Here is a 17,795-nt window from a genome sequence, read left to right as displayed (position 1 = left end):
TTATACCTTCAAATGAAGTATGCACCACACCCAATCTACCATACAATGGGTGCATGTGGTAATTATAGTTATTATAACAATTGGCTCAAAGAAAATAATAGTTGAGAGTCTTTTTTATACTTTGGAAGTGGTAGCATACCCGTGCCATGCGCTTGATAATGCAGGAAAACCAGGCAATACATTGCAGCGCTAAATTGCATGTACTCCTGTTAGACATGATTATCTTAGAGAGCTCATCACAAAAGTTATCAAACGCCATCTCGGGTCGTATCATAACGCCCAAATTCAGCACTGCGAAGTGCACAGACAACCGTGAAAGATACCAACACCTTTGGCCCATCGTCTAACGTAATTGGATACTAACAACTAGACCTTTTAGGTATGTCAAAGCATCAATCTATTTGTGATAATTATAATTATAAGAATGAAGGATGAGCGGCTCAAGGCAATTGATTCAGTAAATGTACAATGCACTTGCAAAGATTTATCACATTGCGCTAAGCAACTGAATAAGTCTATCTTGTAGAGGCAAGGTCTTGCATAATAATTACTTCATAGTCCATTTTGTGGAGGCAAAAGTCTTACAGGACTACATAATGAGGATGTGTATCAGCAAAAAGGAATTCCCTACTCTCATCGACGTAGGGAGGTCTGACAGGGGCACCTTATCAGAGCCACTCCGAGGTCCTGGAGCGATTCTTCTTCTTGCTGAGATCCACCCGAGCATATACCGGTACGTTAACGGCCAGTTTGTTGCCACTGCTGCTGTTACTAGCATGGCTGGAGGCATTGACCACTTTCTGTCGCTGCATCGGCAGCACAGCGTAGGGTGATGCTCGACTGTCAACTGGCTCATCAATGTCACTTCCGACATCAGAATTTTCACAGGCGGCAACTGAGGACTTCTGCTTTTCCTCTCTCAATGGATAAGCTGCCTCTTGCTCATATAAACCAGACACATGTATCTGACTGATAACATCAGTGCCACTGACCTGATCGTCAAGGTCTTGCTCATCGTCATCATCATCACCACCATCAGCCTCGCGTTCAGTTGCCATTGTAGAGTAGGTATCGAGCAGACTGTTGGGTCCACACATGCCGAGCATATCCAGAGGCACATCGTACATGTACGGCTCAACAGTACATGCAGCCGTTCCGTCGCCCTCATCGGCAGATGCATGGCGATATGGTGGTAGTGTGCTGAGGGCGCTTTGCTGCCGGGGCATTCCACGCGAGTCCTCAGAATCAGCACAGAGGATGCTCGAAACTCGTATGGATGGTGCAGCACACGTGGTCGTAGTAGATGGACGACTCTTGTGTACTGGCGTGTCGGCGCAGGCCAGAGCAGCCGCCGAGTAATTCACCTTTGGGCTCATCTTGAACTCACTTTGTCCAGCAAGCATCTTCAACATGTCAATATGCTGCGGTCCTTCTTCCCTTTTCTCGCTTTGGTCATGTTTCTCCTCCTTCTTGGTTTCTTGTTGCCGTTTACCGATCTCTCTTCGGTAGAGGATAGTTAGCGTGATACAGATGCCCAAGACAATTCCCAGGAACAAAGAGATGGCGATGAGAATAAACGTTAGGGAAGAACTCTTGTCCTGGCCTGGCTCTGGCTGACGTGCCGTTAGTATGCGGATCTCCAGGGAAGATGTACGTTCCAGCGGTTTAGGTTCAGTTTGCGCGGTGTGTGCAATACCATCGTCAAGAGTTGTAACCTGCACTGGAACGCCAGTGCTACCGCTATCCGGAGAGCCTGGATACTCCTCGTCTGGCAAGGTTGGCGTGGGGGGAATTCTGTCCAGGGTTGGTCCATCTTTCCTAGTATGCTCCAGGCCTTCGTTTCTGCTATGGTGCGTCGTGTTGTCTGCCGGTTCCTGGCCATCTTCCGTTTGGGCTGACACTTTGTCTGAGCTTGGCGTAGTGCCAGATGTCTCTTCTTCGGACTCTGCACCATCAGCATCTACATATACATTGCGACACAAGACACATGAATATTACGTGCATTATAGAGAGAATTTATAGTCTAGACACAAGAACCAGCCAGATTGCCTGAACACCACCAATACCGTAGACTCCCGCGGATAAACCCATGGGCTTGTCTGTTTCACAAGGAATTTCGGTGGGCTTATACGAGAACATGGGCTTATACGCTGGCATGGCCTTCTACGCCGACACCAAAATTGTGCTATTGAAAAGCACCAAGAAAGTGAGTAGTACATTGCTGTAAACCACTGTGCAAACAAAAACAACCAATGATTGTGTAGAAATGTACAAAAAAACTACAATCATGTATTACGCGTATACGTACATGGTATGACCTACAAGCCCATGGGCTTGTACGACGAAGCTTTGTGATGTTCAAACTAGCCCTGGGGTTATGCGCGAGCATGGGCTTATTCGCGGGATTTCTACGGTATTGCAGGACAGTAGGTCACAACTACGAATCCCTGCAGCTAATCAGCTCGCAAAATTTGAAAAGGCCCTTTTCTATTATCTTGACATTGCATTTAATATGAGGGACTTTAAAAGCATTGAGTGACGGACATTTGACCCTGTGTTGAGGGCACATGCTATGAAACAGCTTCCGCGGAGTTACTACTTTCATTTTTGCACGCCTTATATTTTTCGGTTGAAGGTCAGCTTTTGTGTTGGAGTGTCTCCCACTGAAGCAGGGCAGGTGTGGTAGGATGGTGTGACACGTGGCACAACAGTTGTAACACATTTTTGCATCATACAGCGTGTAACGTGTAAGAGGTGTAACCTTGCCTTTCAGTGGCTACAGGGGCGTCGCACACGGTACGGTCACTACGGTATTGACCGTACCACTATTTGACCCAAGTACCCTGTGAATCAATAAAATGCACTGATTTGGGCTCTAATTTTCCAAATTTTTCGGCTCAGCCACCCCTCCCCTACGAATAAATTGTACTTCAGATGGCTGACCGTACCACACTAAAATACCTTCCGACGCCCCTGTGTTACCTGTATGTCGTCACCTCACCTCCACTGCATTCATTATGCTTGTCAGTACGGTGAGTTGCCAATCACAACAAACCTGTTCACTAGCTTGTAACAAACCTGCAGTCTTTTTAGAGAAATTGGGACCTGAACCAGTATTGATGTGCATACTTAGTCTCACACACACTCTCTCTCTCTCTCTCTCTCTCTCTCTCTCTCTCTCTCTCTCTCTCTCTCTCTCTCTCTGTCTCTGTCTGTCTCTGTTTTTCTCTGTCTCTGTTTGTCTCTGTCTCTGTCTCTGTCTCTGTCTCTGTCTCTGTCTCTGTCTCTGTCTCTGTCTCTGTCTCTGTCTCTGTCTCTGTCTCTGTCTCTCTCTCTCTCTATCTCTGTCTCTGTCTCTGTCTCTGTCTCTCACTCACTCAATGGCTGTCTCTTTTTCAGTGTTTACTGTTCATACCATTTGCTGGCGTCGAGTGCCGTTCCTCCTTCTGTTTCTGCTGCCTCCGTCTGCTAGGATCTTCACAGTGCATGTGGTGTGCATCAGAGATGCAACACAGAGCACCAGTCAAACACATCACCTTTGGCTTTGACGCCTGATGTTTCTGTAGTGATGTAACTGCATAAAACAGAGCACAGTGACAAGTCCGTGACATCATTTCTCTCAAGATTGCGACCTATTAATTGCTTGGCATCTTTAAAATTCAAGATGTGTTTGTCTGTCCCTGCGGGAATTTGCGGAAAAATGTGTCGAAAACTTGCGCCAGAAATTGCGGAAAAATGTGTCGAAAACTTGCGCAAGAAATTGCGGCAGAAAACAACAAAAAATGCGGCGAAATGTGCGGAAAGATACGGCACTTGCCAGGAATTTGCGGAATTATTTGCAGAAAATTGCGGATCTGGGCCAAATCACGAAACTTATTGCATTCTTAGAATCGTTATTTGCGCAGTATATCCACTCGGGAGTAGTACGAGTCGTGCTGTGCAAATAACCTACAGGATCATGGAAAGCACTGTGTGAAAAGTGCATAATAATGTGAGATATAGTGCAGAAAACAACAAAAACACGGGAAATCGCGGATTTTGCTCAAAATCGCGGGTTTGGGCCAAAATCGCGAAACTTGTTGCATCCGTGTAATCGCGATTTCCTGGAGGGACAGGTTTGTTAGCCAATCCCATCTTCGACTTCCAACAGACATTTCCCAAAAAACAGCAAAATAAAGAACTCATCAGATGATAATGAGCAGGCATGAATCTTCTAAAATCGAAATGTTTCAATTTATTTTCTATTTTCAAATACTACTCCACGTACTACTGCATTACGCATTGCCCGCTACATTTCGTAGCTAGAGCACTCTGGCGCTAGAGCGACGAGCTATTTTTTTAAACAAGTCTGTGGTGTTTCCTTTGCACCAGGGAGTAGTACAGTACTACTCCCTGCTTTGCACCATGGCTGGTAGCTTGGCTTACTTTTAAACAGCTCGTAGCTGTACTGATGAGGCCGAGGCCTTCATGGCCAAAACAGCTTGCTGTCTACAGCACTGGGTATTTTCGAATGCTATAAATTTGCGTGTGATAATTAGAGAGATTTTCACTTCCGGATATCTTGGCATAATTGGTTCACCCCTTGGTAAAGCCTGTGAAAATGAGACGACTCTATCAGGTGTCCCAAAGGACCAGTAGAGCCAGGGTCAAAGGGTGTCATAAGACCCTGGATAAGGGTGTCACATGTCCCTGTATAAGGGGTCGCATGACCCTAGATAAGGGGTCACATGGCCCTGGATATGGAGGTCACCTGTGTGTAGCCTGTAGGGAACACATGTTGGTGTCCATTGAGCGGTGGTGGTTGCCTTTGACAGGCATCGTTCTATTCGTCTCTCCTACCCCTACCCCCTCCACCCCCCCCCCCCCAACACACACACACACACACACCATTGGAGCAAATGTTCTTGTCTAACACTAACAGCAACCACCTACCTGTGAATATCAGCTGAAGGCGCGGTACAAGATGCAGAGGTGTGCTTTTGCTGCCGTCAAGTATATTCAAGTCGTGAAGAACTCGGCGAAGAGAGCTGCTACGGGGACGGGCATGATTATATTGAAATCCGTGATGTGCATTGGCTACGTCATCACTGCCGGCACTGAACAATTCACACCCGGTGTTTGGGAAAACAGTTAGACCGAACAACACACTGTCTTGTGTGATGTCACTTATGATCTCTGCCAACATGGATTTTTCTCCTTTTCGTATGGAAGATTGACGTCTGTATCGAAGATTCGACAGGTCAGCATGCCGAGAAAAGTCGCTCAAACTGAGTTTGTTCGAAATGGCTATCGGCTTCAGTAGGCCACCGATAGTACGTCTCACCCACACACTCAATGCTACAGTGCAGTTTCCAACACCGGGCAAATGCAAAGCAGAAAGGGAGGCAGCAACAGCCGGCGATACGCCAACCCCATCCAACACTAGCGTCTGTGCATAGTGAGCATCGCTGGATATAGTGTCTTCGACCAGTGGCACATCAGGATACACATCTAATGTAGCCTTGGACTGGCTACTGGCTGAATCAGCAGGCAACATTCGAAGATGGCGCTTTAAATTGCACATGGACCGGTCGCTCTTGCAGACCGTTGTAAATACTGCAAGAAACGGTAATGCACGCAAGAAACATTGAAAACAATTGGATCCGAAAGCTGTCATACACATTGTGCAGGTTACACGGACTTTCAGTGGACACGGAGTTGAAAGAACACAATGGCGTAAGTATTTAAAAGTACTACTAAGTTTTGTTTATACACGCTACTTGGCCTCATATGGCACAGCCATGCTGACAAACAAAGCTTGACCACAATGTGATTGTGAAACGCGTTCTGTTGGGAATTGTACAGGGGGTTGACGAAGACTTACAAAGTAGAAGACAGCAGGAGAGGAGTGTGCCGCTGCGTTTTCTCCCGCTGCAACCAGCCATGTCGCGAAAGAAGCGAGAGCAAGATCCGGCGGATGGACGTTGTCGGCTAATGCATACACTGGCAAGCCAAGGAACGCTAACTCAACAGTAACGAGAGAGTTTCGAAGAAGATTACTCGGTTACAAAGTCCCAGAACTGAAGGCAAACTGCGGCTATCTAGCGATCAGAAATGGCCCGGCCTAAACTGGCTAAAGCAGCTAGCTATCCAGCTAGAAATTTAGAAGCAGCAGCAGTTTGATAACACCTGCACATCACCTGGAAAGTAATCCCTTGTGTAGAAATCATCCCTTCCGGCAATCCCAACAGAAAACGTCCAGCTGTCAAACTACTATAGATCTACGCCCCTGTCTTGCCAGCTTTGACTATTTTTAGTGTGAAAGGACTGCTCTTTTCTTCTTCAAAGTTTAGTATCAAGCTTTACATCATGTAGATTTTACAGGTACCGGTTCGAGGCACGGTTGTCATTTCAGCCTAATTCAGGCACAAAGTCGGAACACGCCATCTGTAACAGTATAGACTTGATTGATTGGAGAATTCGTCGAATGATGTTCAAACCAGAGGTTATAAAGCAAAAGAAAGGTGAGAGCCGCAGGAGTGAGAATAGTAGGAACACAAGGTGTTACCATAAGACAAGCAAGAAGTGTCAAGGTAAAACTATTACACTCTCCCGGCCCCATAGGAAGCCCAAGGTTCTATTAGATAACACAATCCAGTTAGGAGATGCAATTGTGGAAAGGGGAATATTAAATAATCACTCATGCACATGCATAACCACATTGAAGTGTAATCCAACTCAACTTCATCACTCTCACAAGGAGATGACGCAAAACTATATCAGTCTATAACATAATTATTAACTATCTCAGTAAGAGATGCATATGGCTCAGCCCAGTTAGATCAAGGCTGCTGTCGTTGTGAGGCTAGATAGTTCTGCAGCGGTTTAATATTCCGACCAGACTCATCACATAGGTTGCCAGCGGGCTCCCACGTAGCTTCGCTGCTGGGGTAACCCTTCCAATGCACCAGGAAGTGTTGCTCACCACTGCGGTGTCGGTGATTCAAAACGGCTTCGACAACATAGCGTGTGTGTCCATCTAGATCTGTGAAGGGCGGAGGCGGGGGTTGGTGTCTTCCAGGAATCGTGTTCTCTTCGTAGCGTTTAAGAGCAGTGACATTAAACACGGGACTAGATCCGGAGGACTTGAGCTTGATGTAGCAGGTAATTGATGTCGTCCAACTGTAGCAGCCACGTTGTCCCGAGCGCGGCGGATCTCACGGAAAGCGGCGTATAGCAGAGCAGTAGCGGCCAGGAGCACAAGGCACGTCAAAGGGCAAACGATGATCTCAACCATCCTCAAGCTACCAGTGTAACAGTATAGACTTGATTGATTGGAGAATTCGTCGAATGATGTTCAAACCAGAGGTTATAAAGCAAAAGAAAGGTGAGAGCCGCAGGAGTGAGAATAGTAGGAACACAAGGTGTTACCATAAGACAAGCAAGAAGTGTCAAGGTAAAACTATTACACCATCTCCTCAGAACGAACTGGCACTGGGCCACTCATAGCATACGCGAGTAAGAGGGTACAGTGTCCTACCCTGCTTGGACATACATGTAATCTCTCCTCACGGACAGTCTCCTCTTGAATTTAAAAGTCTAACAGCGTTCACATCAATACTCAACTTATTCTTTTGCTCACTGAGCAATACAATCTTTCCATTTTCTTTCTTCTGTTTTCTTTTTCAATTTAATCCTCCCTACCCAATATCCCTTTGGTGCGTCCATGAAGCTATGAAGCCGAGATCTATGGTCGGCGGGGGCCTCACCACCACACTCCATCATTCACCCCGTGGCCCAGTGTCTGGAGATATGTGGATTTTGTAGAAAAGAAAAAAACAAAAACAAAAAAAAACACACACACACGTATGTCAACCCCCTCCCACTGTAAAAATGTCCTTTGAAAATAGACGGCCCCTGAGTCCTGACGAGTGACCATCGTATTCATAATGAATACTCGGACAATCGGAATGCAGTTCCATGTATAAAATGCAGTCGTCTCCTGATAATAACTGTGCAGGCTTTATAAGCGAAGTTCTTTACAACCGAAATGCACTCACCCCATACAAGGAACACATCATAACAGGCATATGGCCAACCACTTGGTTTACATGCAGCCGTACAAGATGTGGTTCATTATGAACGAAAATTGACAATAATTATTATGTTTGAGACCATGGCCACACGACTGCAGGCACCAAGCCGGCATCAGGATAGAAGGGAGAAGGCAATGGTGGGAATCATTACACATTGACGAAATCTGCAGACGACGTGCATCGCCAGCAGTGGTGCAAATTCCCAGCGTGCAGACATGACGCCAACTGCCACTATGACCACCGGCGGCATACATCCCCGTTTGCACACCCACAAACACCAGGTGCAGAACAGTCACTCTCACATAACCGTGACTTGAAGCAACATTATCATTTGGTGTTCCCAGCCCGGTGAACACCTGCTAGAGCAGTGTAGGCAGCATTGGCCAACCAGCCCAGTATGGCATGTACTAGCCACGTCAGCAGAGCCGGTGAACATACACATGCATCTGATGATTGTGTTATATACATGCTCAAGAAAAAACAAAGGTCCCAAGGCTTGGGAAAAAAACCAAGGCGCCGACGGACGTATGAATGAGGAAAAAACGGATGTATAACCCCAAGTAGCAACATGGCAGCATGAAAACAGGCACAACCGTGTATGATATCTAAAGCCAAGAAAGTAAGGGAAGAAGATGAGCAGACATGAAGGGTGAGAGGGCGGGGACACTGGTGAGACTCACAAACTGACTGAAGAAGTCAGGCACGAAGAACAGCAACAAAAGAAGAAGAAAACATCAGATGCCATATTCGCAAGAGAAAACAATTGTTGCGCAAGAAATAATTTCTCTACTTCTGCAGCAAGTAAGACGACAAAGTGCAGCTCACAACTTACACCTGCGGCTGACGTGTTCACTTCAGGAATCACGGTCGATATGTACATGTATGGGCCATACACGCACACCACACGTGCATGTAAGGATGATGATGATACACACTACCTGAGCAGTGTTCAGTGGTGTGCCTCCACACTGAGCGGGTTGTTCAGGTCGATCAGTCTGTTCTCACTGCTGCTTAGGTGACTTGATCACTCTATTCAACTCAAGAGGCCAGTAGTACCCTGCACAGAAATATATACATGGACAACAAAAATTGAAAACATGACGCATAGATAATAATAATCATAACAACAACTTTATCAGGACGATCCGAAGGCTGACCGCCTACAGTGGGGTCCGTCACATTGAAGGATGATGGTACAAGAGAGTACAGATTAGGAAAGGGGGGTAATATTATTATATACTAATATATCCCCCTCACCCCCAACTTCAAAATGAGCGACTCTAGAAAGCTGTTCTTTATGTTGTTGAAGTAATGCCATATCGGCTATAGCATAGATTGACTAGCCATCCTAATATCCAGCGAGGGAGCCAGTCCTAACTAACTGACAAACAGCAAGGAAGTGGTTGCGCTGGCAACTCACTGCCAGTGACAAGATTCCATCCGACTCAAAACACTCAACCTTTCTTTTGATTTACGAGTAAGTAGCATTGCACTACACTGACAACACAGGGCAAGAGCTGCATGTAGCGATACCAGCAGCAGCAATGCCAGCAGCAGCAATACCAGCAGCAGCAATACCAGCAGCAGCAGCAGAAGCAGTCCTAGATCTACATCGGGACTGCATGTGCACCCCCCCCCCCCCCCCTCCCAATTTCGACCCAGGTTCAGCATGCACATAATTATCGTCGTGCAAGAGACGAGCGACTATGAATGTCATGCACCAGCTATCCTAAACTTAACAGCATCCCTAATTTAAAGGGGGACCAGCTATGCCCATGCAAGACATCCTACAAGTAATGTTTCATGGAAATCTGACTGTATGTCAAACGGTACTACAGCACCGGCAGCGCAACAAGTCAGTGTGTATACTACGGTCAAGAATACAGATACAGACCATCGCAGTACAGACCATCGCAGTACAGACCAACTAACTTTACAAGACAGAACCTGCACTGTGATGTTACCGCTCTATAACACCGAGAAGTAAGGTCGTCAAAAAATTCACAAAGTCTGGTGTGTGGCATATTCACTAGCCCTTTCGCAAAGATGCTCGCCACTTTTTCGCAACTTTTCGTTGTTTAGGCCACCCTTTGTTAATTCATTGTTTAACGTCCTTTTTTTCGCGAAAAGGTACGTGGGAGGGCGGAAAAAAAACAAAAGCCCATTCCAAAAACTGGAAACCCCAATCAAACATTTTGACCAGTAAAGCATGTGATATATACGATATTTCTGGGTCTAACGGCACTTGCAGGCATAGAACAACACTCTTTGATGGTACATTGGAGCACATGCCTGATGAATCCAACAAAACAGGTACATAGCTTGGAGTTAGCATGTCATGAATTCATTACATCTGGATTTTTACTAGGACACACACCGTACGATATTTAAAAGCCAACAAAAAAAGAAAAAGAACACAAGACAAAGGCATGCCCGGGAGGCAAGGTTATAAGTTTAAGGTCATGATCGGCACACTGTGAAACTACATGTCATGTCCTGGACATGGACCATATGTATGTAGTGCGCATGCTCGCACGTGAGCTTGGTCTTTTTCGGATAAGGAGTTTGAGATGAACTGAAATCTGTAATGGCCTCGAGTGTGTGTGTGATCGAGCTGGATGAGTCCGAGTAGAACCCACCTGGGGTAGGACACAACAACTGGCGACGAAGATATGGCTCGGATATCATCGCTTCAGCCGTTTACCGGCGGCGACTTTGAAGAGTTTGAGGAAAGACTTGAATTCTATTTCTTTGCCAATGATATTGGAACCGTGGCTGCTTCGGCCAATGCTGCAGACAAGTTGGCTGCCAGCAAGAAAAGGAAGGCTGTATTAGTGAGTTTGCTGTCTGCGGAAGTCTACTCGATTTTGAGGAGCCTCTGTCTGCCAGCGAAAGTAGCTGACAAGAAACTGTCGGAGATTTGCGATCTTTTGAGGAAGTATTTTCAACCTGCAATTTCGCAAGTTTCGGCGACGTTCAATTTCCATCAGTTGAAGCAGAAGGAAAATGAGTCGACTGCGGATTTCATCATTCGTCTGAAGAGATTGGCTGTGAGGTGTGAGTTTGCTGATCACCTCGATCGAGCGCTTCGAGACCAGTTTATTGCTGGCTTGAGCAGCTCATCCACTCGAAATTTCTTATTGACGAAAGAAGATACTTCGGCACAGTCGTTCAATGACATCGTCAAACTAGCTTTGACGCAGGAATCGGCTGCGCGCGCGGCCGTGCAGCTGACCTCTCAGCAGGAAGTGCACAAGGTGAATCACCGGCCAGTGGAATCGCGTTCGCAGGCGCAGTCTGGTGTTTCTCGTCAATCTCATCAATCTCGAGAGCAGAGATTGTGCTACCGCTGTGGGTCTACTCAACACTTGGCGGATAAGTGCAAACACAAGGCCATTGAGTGTCGTCACTGCCACAGGAAGGGGCACTTGGAGCGTGTTTGTCGGCAGAAATCTACGTCAGGCGCGTCGGTGCACAATGTTGTGACTGATGACGCAGGTGAGCATGAATCTGCTGATCTTGAGTGCATGCCAATGTTCCACATTTCGGATCAGGGCGAATTGAAGAGCAAATCTGTTCCCTCCTACAAATTGGAAATTGCTGTGAATGATGTTCCTGTTGTAATGGAAATCGACACGGGCAGTGGCATTTCAATCATTTCTGTCCATGATTTTGAGTCACTTGAGGTGTCTCGTACAAATTTAACCAAACCGAGTGTACGCATGACCGGTTTTTCTGGGGCAGAAATCAAATGTATTGGTGAAGGGAAGTTCAATGTCAGCATTGATGGTGTGGAGAAACCAACACTACTCCGTGTGGTGGATAATGGTGGTCCGTCATTGTTGGGCAGGGATATGTTGTCCCAATTTACTCTACCGTGGAAACAGATTGTCAATGTCAATCATGTTCAAATGGATGGTAGGAGGAGAGCTCTCATTGAGGAATTTGAGGAGCTATTCGATACGACTCAGGTTGGCAAGCTGAGGTCGGCTCAAATCACCCTGAGAGTGGATGATTCTGATCCAATTTTCCACAAGGCGCGTCCCGTACCGTTCTCTATCACGGAGAAGTACGAGGAGGCTTTGGAGAAATTGGAAGCAGAGGGAGTTATTCGCAAAGTTGAGCACTCCAAATGGGCATCGCCTACTGTGCCAGTACTGAAATCGGATGGTAGTATCCGAATTTGTGCTGATTACTCTCGCTCAATCAATGCCAAGTCTGATTTGGAGCACTACCCGCTACCTACTATTGAGGAAATGTTAGCGAAATTGTCGGGGGGAGATAAATTCACCAAATTGGATCTCTCCCAAGCCTATCACCAACTGGAGCTTGATCCAGCTTCTCGGCCGTACACGACAATCTCTACTCACAAGGGGTTGTATGAATACGTGAGATTGCCGTTTGGCATTCACTCGGCAGTGGCAATTTTCCAACGCACAATGGAATCCATATTGGCAGATCTGCCTGGGTGCATCGTCTATGTGGATGACATCCTGATTACTGGGAAGGATGAGGATGAACACCACAACAACCTGATCAGGGTACTACGTCGCCTACAGGAGGTCGGGATGAAGCTTAATCCCAGTAAGTTTCATTTCATGATGGATGAGATTTCCTACCTGGGTCACACGATTTCTAGTGCTGGTGTGGCTCCCACAGCGGATAAGATTGAGGCAATGCGGGACGCTAAGGCTCCTTCGAATGTTAACGAGCTTCAATCATTCATTGGAACGGCGAATTTCTTGCGACGGTTCATACCTCATTTCGCAACAATAATGGTACCTCTGTACAATCTGGTGAAGAAATCTGCTGAATGGCAATGGGACCCCGGAATTTCAGTGCGGCCAATCTGTCCTGGCTTTGAATTTCGGCAAAGGAGGAGATAAGTGGGCCCCAGCCGTGGTCACGGCAGTTCTCAGTCCGATGACGTATCAGATACAAGTCGGTGATGCAATGTGGAAACGCCATCGCAACCAGCTCCGTCCTCGGCAAATCCCTCAGTTCGATGCAGGGGTGTCTGAGCAGAGTGGAGCAAGTTTAACAGCTCAGGTTCCGTCACAGCGTCACTCAGCAGCAACGACGCCAGTGTCACGGCAGCGGAGCTAGGCGCGCCGGTCTCAGCAATAACCGGTACTAGTGAGTCTGCGTCGGTTAGCACTTCACGTGCCAGCTACGGCAAGACGTCGTCACCGCAAGCTGAACGACGGTCGACCCGCGCTACTGTTCGACCAGTTCGTTTCAAGGATTGACGTTCAGAACACACAGTTCATATGGACCTATTCTAGTCTGTAGAGTTTAAATGATATATTTTGGACTCTGCTGGATATTGTATATAATTATAATTTATGGTGTATATAATGGGGTATAGTGTATCATGGAATATTATGTCTCGGCAGTTGTGAGTTTTGTGATTGCATCTTGATATGTTTACTATTGCATAGTTCTAGAGAAATTGTCATGTCCTGGACATGGACCATATGTATGTAGTGCGCATGCTCGCACGTGAGCTTGGTCTTTTTCGGATAAGGAGTTTGAGATGAACTGAAATCTGTAATGGCCTCGAGTGTGTGTGTGATCGAGCTGGATGAGTCCGAGTAGAACCCACCTGGGGTAGGACACAACACTACACAATCATGTATTTACAACTTCGCATATTATTGGTACTACTACTTTCTTGGGTTTTTTTCCGGTCGGAGGCAAAAAGGTACGCGGGCGCGGACGTTAAACAACGAAAAAAGAAAGGGTGGCCTTAGGAAGAAATCGCAACTTTCGCAACTTTCTTCATTTTCGCGAACTATTTCGCAACTTTTCCGCAACCTTGGCCCCATGGCATGGGGTCAAAATGTCAAGTCACCGACTACATGTCAGACAAATGCATACTCGGTCATTTCTCGCCTGCCTTCAGACTCATTTCAGAGACACGGTAGATCAACGGTAGTTACAATAATGTGCATTCCCTTATCCACGCATTGGAATGATGTTGGATACAGGCAACAGGCTACTGGCACTGTGTAAAGTGGTGGTTCACAGCAGGAAGGGGTGTACGATTTTGCTGTCGCTGCGCTTCCGCTGTTTCTGCTCCTTTTTTTGGTGGTTTTAGCACAAGAACTCTCCAATTTTTAGTTGCGATATTAGCAACTTTTGAGCTTTATCTGAAAATATGGATGCGATTTCAGCAACTAGCATTCGTTTTGACACGGTTGCGAAAAAGTATGGCATCTTTGGGAAAGGGCTAATATTCACCGAATGTCAATAAAAAATACCATTTCTGCGGCCTAAAAAGGGGGTGCAGTGTAGACCCCGGTTCGGCTAACCCACGGACACACACTGTAATTCCGGATAAAAAGTCATAGAATTTGAAAAATTTGAAAGCATGCGGACATTATTCAGCCATTCAGCTGGTGCTGAGAATGGAGTGTGACCAGACTGTAACCTGAATGGTGCTGAAAGCGCACAAAACGTCTCGACTGGTTGGGCAAAAGCTCATGCAATGTGACTGCAGTCTAAAAGGAAGACATGATCAGTAAACGCAGTGACTGAGTCAGTCTCCTTATTTTCCGGTCAGTTTTCTCTGGAAGTTAGAGCATGGCCAACAATCGAGGACGTCTGGGAGTCGTAATTTTTATTAGGGCTGAAACGAATATCCCGAATATTCGAACATTCGTTAGTTTAGTTTCGCAGAACAAACATTCGTGAGGTGACGAATATTCGAACTGATTTTTCTTTTTCGAGATGTGCTACTACTCTTGGTACACAGAGTCTGTGTGTGAATATGAGCACAGTTCTGTGTGTGAATATGAGCGCAGTTCTGTGTGTGAATATGAGCGCAGTTCGCCATGCGTAGGCAGTCCACAGGCACAATGCTAGTGTGCACAAGTGCGACATTCGTGCTTCAGCGCTGTTATGTGAAGGGTAGATCTATGAACTCCGCACAAGTAAGTCGCGCCTCGAGTCCTCGACTGCAGAGGGCATCCTCTGTGTTAACGGATCACAGGAAGTGAACCCACACGGACGTGTTACGTCTAGTTTTGCAGTGCTGTTACAACCAGGATTCAACACAGGTGCAAGACACCAACACGGGGAGTCGCAGTACCAAGAGTACAAGAGTGCAGGGAATCATAGTGTACATCTACGCTCACGTTCATTTCCCAATATCTTTGAAAAATAACATTCGAGCTTCTTCAGAATCAATACATCATGCGAAACCTTTAAAGGGGGAGTTAAGGCTAAAATCAAAATTTCACCAGTTGTAGTCTTCGGGGTGCTGAGTCGAATGGGCGTGGTCCGAGAAAGCTGAGACACTCCCTTCCTACTTGAATCCCAATCGAACTCGCGCACTTCCACTGAAACTGGGTGACTGCGCCCTATTAGATGGGGATTTGTGTGCAAAATGTCACTAAAAGCACCATTTCGTTCTTATAAAAGCACGGATGACCGCGATTGGCCCATATGTTTCCATGCCCAGAGCTAACTCCCATCTAACTCTAATACATAATTATAATGAGACTTCGGGTATAAGGACACTTCGCGAATAAGGACACTTTTCTGATGCCCCGCCGAGTGTCGTTATATGCAAAGTTGACTGTACAATTGCGGAAATTGCGACCGATTTTGGCACCATCATTGGCATAACTCCAGCATAATATAGCATTTTCACTAGCATAATTTGGGCATAATGGAAAGCATAATTCAGCAATTCACCGAGCATAATCCGCCAAGGGCTAGTCTGTTCCTGAGCTTTGCTTCCCAACAAAACGGCCAGTGGCAGATATTTCCCAATATAATTATTTGTACAGATCCCTGCCTGGCCTTTGACTTCAAATAATTGCTGAGCTTCTCTACCTCAAATTTCCGATCTTATTGGGTACAATAATCGCGCGACGATCGTCAGCCCCTCACTATAGCGCCATTATTTTCTTCTAGGGTTCGTTAAGCCGATTTTGTTTCATTCTCGTTGAAAAAGTGATGCTGAGAATAAGGTCGAGTCAAAAAAATTCATCTTCTACATCACATTATGCTGTGTTTGCTGGCTATGGTCAAAGTCAAAGTCAATCTTGTACTTGTGGGGCTGGTACACCACCGGTGCACCGTGAGAACACTTGAACTCTGAGCTGGCTCATTTGTGCTTTAGTTGTTAGTGTGAGCGGGTCTGCAACAGCATGTGTGTGTGTCACGGGGGGGGGGGGGGTATGTGTGTGTGTGGGGGGGGGGGGGGAGTGTGTGGGGTGTGTGTATGTGTGTGGAGGGGGGGGGGGGTGGGGGGCATGAGGTGTGTGTGTGTGTGTGTGTGTGTGTGTGTGTGTGGTGTGCGGGGGGTGTTTGTGCTTACACACGCGGGTGTTTGTGCTTACACACGCGTGTGTTTCCTTACTTCATTGCGCAGTGACTTCTCCCACAGGTCGCCACCTCAGCACAGTCGGATGTTACTTCATTGCGCAGTGACATCTCCCACAGGTCACCACCTCAGCACAGTCGGATGTTGTTGTACCCAGTCTTCTCGACTCCAGTCATAACAGCCTGCATCACCAGTACCAGCGGCGCCATGCTGTGTTGCGCAGGAAAACGCTCCACTCTTCTGGATTCATTGTTGCGGCAATATCTTTCATTGGTAATACTACATAATGCCCAAGGGCAAAGCGTTCGCCAGGATTACGACAGACTGTCAGTACTCGCTGAGTACAGATACGTGCGCCCTACCCGCACATAAATCTTTGACACTAGTCACTAGACTGACTAGTCGACAGCAGACAAAAGCCGTGTGCGGATGCCCCAGTCAGTTGTTAGCACTTTCCACATAGTGGCACGCACAGTAGCAATCGGCGTGGCTACTACTAGTCTCTCTGAGCTCCGCAGATGAGACCTAACGAAAAAGTATTGCTGTATTTCTCGCAGCTAGAGAGCACACTGACACTGTCACTGACGTTGATGCTTTGAGCCGGTTTCAAATTGATATTGTTGCTCAATAGACTTCACTGCGCTAGATTTGGCCAGTCACTCTGAGGTCTGTGAGACCTAACAAGGTCGAAGCAAGTCTTGATGACTCCGCTCCAACGTCCAAGACAACAACATCGTAAAGACTTAGTATTAAACTACAATATCATGAGTTCTGTTTCATTTTACAACAAAACCAGAATGCACTGTCTGCACAATACATTATGACAATTGTACGATCATGTCACTACATTTTGTAGTAGATCTACTGACAGTGTGACACTAGTACTTAGTAGTCACTAGCCAACGCTAGCCTGCACTGCACTGCATGCATGCAGTGCAGGCTACAGAGAGTACAGATGTCCAGATTACTGAGCATGAGTGACCATGGTGACAGTCTGTACCCGCGCTACACTTTTTTTAGCAGGATGATAAAAAATAATATTAGTGAGGTTTTGCATTCCGAATTTCGGTCTTTTGTCGAACATCAAAATGTCGAATTTTCGCACCAACGTTTGTTTTGCAAGTCGAAAATGATGTGTTTTCATTTCGTGAGCCCCAGCATCAGCAACGTCCTGTCCCGTGCTCCTTTTCTTGCTGATTCCAACGAACTTTGATCGCCCAAAGAGTCGAGGGCCAAACCTGCCTCCTCAGTCGCCTCAGAAAAACCAACTCCATGGCCAAGTCAAATTTTATGCGTGTCGCCATAGTCTTTTCAGCCACACAGAAGACGGTGAGGACACTCCAGGCGAAAGAGAATCGACAGGCAGTGGAGAGGAGCAATCAGAG

General features: G+C 46.6%; 1 protein-coding gene across 3 annotated transcripts; it reads right to left on the bottom strand.

The window, feature by feature from the left end:
• Position 1: 1 nt before the first annotated feature.
• LOC135811568 (uncharacterized) lies at positions 2 to 17,213 on the bottom strand. Of its 3 annotated transcripts, XM_065324798.1 has the most exons (5): positions 16,447 to 17,213; positions 5,864 to 5,982; positions 4,933 to 5,595; positions 3,416 to 3,574; positions 2 to 1,960 (listed from the first exon to the last, which is right to left on the bottom strand). In XM_065324798.1, exons 1-5 carry the CDS (start codon positions 16,518 to 16,520, stop codon positions 669 to 671), a joined length of 2,307 nt encoding a protein of 768 aa, XP_065180870.1. In that variant the 5' UTR covers positions 16,521 to 17,213; the 3' UTR covers positions 2 to 668. The 3 variants fall into 3 exon arrangements, with proteins under 3 accessions (XP_065180870.1, XP_065180872.1, XP_065180871.1); XM_065324800.1 differs by lacking the exon at positions 16,447 to 17,213 and having other exon boundaries at positions 5,864 to 6,415; XM_065324799.1 differs by lacking the exon at positions 16,447 to 17,213 and having other exon boundaries at positions 4,933 to 6,415.
• Between the last annotated feature and the right edge of the window lie 582 nt (positions 17,214 to 17,795).

This window comes from Sycon ciliatum, chromosome 3, assembly GCF_964019385.1.
Source record: "Sycon ciliatum chromosome 3, ocSycCili1.1, whole genome shotgun sequence".
Classification (NCBI taxonomy): domain Eukaryota; kingdom Metazoa; phylum Porifera; class Calcarea; order Leucosolenida; family Sycettidae; genus Sycon; species Sycon ciliatum.
The sequence above is the reverse complement of the archived record's forward strand: the minus strand, read 5'-3'. Positions and strand labels throughout refer to the sequence as shown.